The sequence below is a fragment of the Eucalyptus grandis genome, chromosome 6 (genome assembly GCF_016545825.1).
Source record: "Eucalyptus grandis isolate ANBG69807.140 chromosome 6, ASM1654582v1, whole genome shotgun sequence".
NCBI lineage: Eukaryota > Viridiplantae > Streptophyta > Magnoliopsida > Myrtales > Myrtaceae > Eucalyptus > Eucalyptus grandis.
In genome coordinates this window covers 52,004,256-52,009,123 of record NC_052617.1, presented here as the reverse complement: position 1 = coordinate 52,009,123, position 4,868 = coordinate 52,004,256, and the positions used below count along the sequence as shown (strand labels likewise).

Sequence of the window (4,868 nt, the reverse complement as noted above, 5' to 3'; positions counted from 1 at the left end):
CACTTTAAAAGATGATATTTAATTAAAACAAAAAAAAAACATAAAATAAGAATTTTTTAATGCCAATGAAATGTCATTAATTTGGATCAACAAAAATTAACATCATTCGTAAAGCTTTTATAAAAAAATTTAAGATAAGAAAGGGTCTAATGATGATTTGAATGACGAAAGTAAAAGTTAACGAAGATGTGAATGTATTAAAAACAATTAAATTTATGTTAAAAGATTTCCAAGATTTTACCTTAAAATAAATCCATATATTTTAGGTTTATCGGAAATTTCTTTTTCCAATCAAAATTATCTCAACGGAAGTGAAAATAATAAAGAAAAACATCACGCTTCTAATATACAAGGGATACCCAGAAAAAAACAAAACAAAACTTGCGAAATACTTAATTACGATGATTAGATCCAAAAAAAAGAAAAAAAAGAAATTAAATAGATTTGGAATCACCACTTTAAATTGCAATGGAGTGATCAAGGACAATATTATAAATAAAAATTAGGTAGATTTAGTCATTTATATAATACAATATATTTTTCTGAGGAAATAGGGCCGACCTTGAAGAAAGAATGTGGGAAATCCTTCTTAATGAGCCGGGTTAGACAGAGAGGCCCAACTTCGAATCAGCCCACAAACTCTCTCCAGCCTTAAACCAGATGAATCTCCAAACCCTAACAAAACCCCCCCTTGGGTCGCCACTTCTCTACCACCGACTTCATTTCTCTGCCCTCGCGCCGTACCTGCTGCGAAGCGGCACAACGCATCCACCGCGGTGGCCGACCACGAAGCAACAACCTCCTCCTCCTCGCGCCCGGAGGGCGGCGTTGCGACCCGAAGTGCGATCCGGCGGGGTTCGGCGGCGGCGAAATTCCCGTCCAGGTGAGCTGAACTCGGTCCGCGTCGCTCCTTTGTCTCGCGGTCTGTTAGGATTACTGCGAACTCGTTTAGCTGAAGGGTTCGTGGGCCGCCGGACTTTGTATCGACAGCGTCGTTTACTTCGGTTTCGTACGCATGTCGTGTGGCATCACCGGGGGTTGTGTTTGAGAGGTTTCGCATGCACGAGAATTCGTTTGCTCTTCGTACTATGCGGCGATTGCCGACGTAGGTGTTGTATTTGATGTTGGCTGAGTTCCATGGCTCCGCATCAATCCTTATTCGTTAGGTAGTCTATATAGTAGAAGATATTCAGCAGGTAAAAACTAGAATTTGATCGGTTTTGGGATGCCGTATAGTAGTTCGAGCTGTTTTTTTTTTTTTTTTTTTTTGGGATTTTAGAGGATCCAAGTTGGGTTGGTCAGTGGGAGTCGGCTTAAATTTTCTCGTCTGTGAAGTGCGCGCGCGACATATCTGATGCCAGCGTATATGCTTTTCTGCAGAGGTTATAAAAGATGGTTCAATACAATTTCAAGAAGATCACGGTGGTGCCTAGTGCGACTGATTTCATCAATATCATCCTTTCTCGCACCCAGCGGCAGACGCCTACTGTTGTCCACAAGGGGTATGCTATATCGCGGCTCCGTCAGTTTTACATGCGTAAGGTGAAGTACACTCAACAGAATTTTCACGACAAGCTCTCGACCATCATTGAGGAGTTCCCTCGGCTGGATGACATCCATCCTTTCTATGGTGATCTTCTTCACGTGCTTTACAACAAGGATCATTACAAGCTCGCTCTGGGGGCAATCAATACTGCAAGGAATCAAATTGGAAAGGTTGCTAAAGACTATGTGAAGCTACTGAAGTATGGAGACTCGCTCTATCGCTGCAAGTCTCTGAAGGTTGCTGCTCTTGGACGAATGTGCACCCTGGTTAAGAAGCTTAGTGGCAGTTTGGCTTACTTGGAACAGATTAGGCAACACATGGCCAGGCTACCTTCAATTGACCCGAATACTCGCACGCTCTTGATTTGTGGGTACCCTAATGTTGGCAAGAGCTCTTTCATGAACAAAATTACAAGGGCTGATGTTGATGTGCAGCCATATGCTTTCACAACAAAATCACTCTTTGTTGGTCATACTGACTATAAATATCTCAGATATCAAGTCATTGACACTCCTGGGATTCTGGACCGTCCCTTTGAAGACCGTAACATAATTGAGATGTGCAGCATAACTGCTTTGGCCCATCTACGTTCCGCTGTCTTGTTTTTCTTGGATATATCGGGGTCTTGTGGTTACAGCATTGTGCAGCAAGCAGCTCTTTTTCATAGCATCAAATCTCTGTTTATGAACAAGCCCTTGATGATAGTCTGCAACAAGACTGATCTGCAACCACTGGAGGGTCTCTCAGAAGGGGACATGAAATTGGTTATGGAGATGAAAGCTGAAGCTATGAAAACGGTAATAGGTCAAGGAGGTGAAGCCACAGATGACGAGGGAGTGTTGCTGACTATGAGTACTTTGACAGAGGACGGAGTAATGGCTGTAAAGAATGCAGCTTGCGGGAGGTTGTTGAATCAGAGAGTGGAAATAAAGATGAAATCAAAGAAGATAAATGATTGTTTGAACAGATTTCATGTTGCAATACCAAAGCCACGTGACCAAAAAGAACGACCGGCATGCATACCTCAGGCAGTATTGGAGGCTAGAGCTCAGCAAGCAGCAGAAAAGGAGAAGAGGAAAACTGAAAGGGATTTGGAGGATGAGAATGGTGGTGCAGGTGTATACTCTGCTAGTTTGAAGAAGAACTACATCTTAGCTAATGAAGAGTGGAAAGAAGACATATTGCCAGAAATTCTTGATGGGCATAATGTGGCTGACTTTATAGATCCTGATATTCTAATGAGGCTTGAAGAGCTGGAAAGAGAGGAAGGAATGCGCCAGGTTGAGGATGATGAAGATTTTGAGATGGATGGGAAAGACTTGACACCAGAAGAGCAAGAAGCATTGGCTGCGATCAGAAAGAAGAAAAGCATGCTCATACAGCAGCACAGGGTGAAGAAAAGCACAGCAGAGAGTAGGCCAACTGTCCCAAGAAAGTTTGACAAGAGCCGTGAATTCACAACCAAAAGGATGGGCAGGCAGCTATCATCTTTGGGACTGGACCCCAGCTTGGCAATTGAGCGGGCCCGCAGCAGATCAAGGGGCCGGAAAAGGGAGAGGTCACCTGAGAGGGGTGATGCTATGGATGTGGATACAGATGAGTCCAATAAGAAGTTGCGAACAAGGTCTAGATCCCGGTCTAGGTCAATGTCCAGACCACCTACTGAATTTGTTCCTGGAGCAGGTTTCAAGGACTCCGAACAAAAGGTCAAAGCTATAAAACTTGCAAAGAAATCTGTCAAAAAGAGAAACAAGAATGCTCGTCGGGGAGAGGCAGACAGGGTTATTCCTACCCTCAAACCGAAGCACTTATTCTCTGGCAAGCGCTCAATTGGAAAAACCGACAGGCGATAAATCTCAGGTACATTATCTTAATTTGCATTTTTTCAGAGTTTGGGTCTCAGGTAGAATTAAGCTTTCAGAATGCATTTTGGAGGATTATTAATCTATTTCTATATGTCATGACCCTTGCTTTCATGTAATTATCAAATGGATAGTTGATTTTTATAGAGATGGTAAATGTACCAAGTCTTGTTTAATAAGTGACACTGCAATCTTGGATCTGATGAATAAATAAGCAAATTGAATTGTTACTGCAGCCACTTGTTTAAGCATTCAATGTAATTTTTCAAAGTCATTCAGTAAATGAAAATAGTACGAAGACTCAGTATGCCTAGCTTTCATCTTTTTAGGTTGGTGGCTAACGTTCCTTGGCAGTTTACTTTGTTCCCTCAAATTTTGAATGTGGATTTGGATGCTGACCAATATGCAATTTTGTCTTTCAGGGAGGTTCTCATTTTCATCTCCTGCAAAGTTTTGATCAGCATCTGTTGTCAGTTGCTTTCTTGTTCCTGCCGGTGTGAGGTTTGTGCCCTATGAGTTGCAGATCGACATCTTAGACGTGGTTCCAAAGGGTCCTTAGCAGGAACGGATGTTTATGCCGTTGCTTCTATTGTAGGTTATCTTGATTCCAAATTTGTTTTCTATGTTTGTCCAAGAGTTCTGAACCTTGTTATACATTATTATGTTCCCTTGCTTTGCTTTATGAGGAAACCTGAGGAAAATTTGAGCACTCTGCGCGTGATCTTTTCTACAAAGTGCAATTGGCACCATTTTGCTTTATCGGAAAAATGCAGGGTCATCTCTAACCCTTGCTGTCACTGTTATTGTGTCAACTCTCTATGTTGAGCAGAAGCGCGATCTCTCATCGTCCATGAAGTGTCAATTTGATGATGTTGGCAGGGATTATTTGAGAAAGTGTAATGCTCTTCATTGATTTCAAAAGACCCATCAAGCTTCCGACTTCTTGTGGGCTGGAAAATAACGAGCGTCATGGAATTTGGATGGAGGGACATAGACACCATGTCTAGATTGTAGCCCTCAAGAATCACGAGGACTTCACTTTCCATATTTTACATTCTGCTTTGCGATCTACCAATTATTTCTATTTACCTCCTCAAACTTTAACTTGGAGCAAATTGCGCTATGTAATATTGTGAAATTCAACATGGGACTTTTTAAATTTTAACGCTCGACCCCCGCGAACTCTGAATTTCGACGATCGTCCCTTTGGAAGTTCCGGTTGTGAAAACCTGGAGGCACAACGCTAATAGGATGTCAAGATAAACCAGAGGTTAATTATAGATTGAACTGCCTTCATCGCCCTTCTTCCGCATGCCTTCATCGTAACTTTCTCGTCCCTTTTTTTCCATAAGAGTTTAGTCTTCTTTTCCCTTGTTTTTTTATTTTTCATCATCCCAGCAAGTTTCAGTGCTCCTCATTCTTCATTACCAAATCCATCATCAACCCACCACAGGCTTTTA

The 4,868-nt window shown here is 42.0% G+C and overlaps 1 protein-coding gene across 1 annotated transcript; it reads left to right on the top strand.

The window, feature by feature from the left end:
- Positions 1–696: 696 nt before the first annotated feature.
- Positions 697–4,205, top strand: LOC104450666 (nucleolar GTP-binding protein 1). The gene is made up of 3 exons (XM_010065330.3): positions 697–883; positions 1,381–3,406; positions 3,831–4,205. Exon 2 carries the CDS (start codon positions 1,393–1,395, stop codon positions 3,397–3,399), a length of 2,007 nt encoding a protein of 668 aa, XP_010063632.2. The 5' UTR covers positions 697–883; positions 1,381–1,392; the 3' UTR covers positions 3,400–3,406; positions 3,831–4,205.
- Positions 4,206–4,868: the final 663 nt, after the last annotated feature.

Excerpts from the sequence above, each read along its gene's own strand:
- LOC104450666 (XM_010065330.3), top strand. The coding sequence starts at position 1,393 with ATGGTTCAATACAATTTCAAGAAGATCACGGTGGTGCCTAGTGCGACT.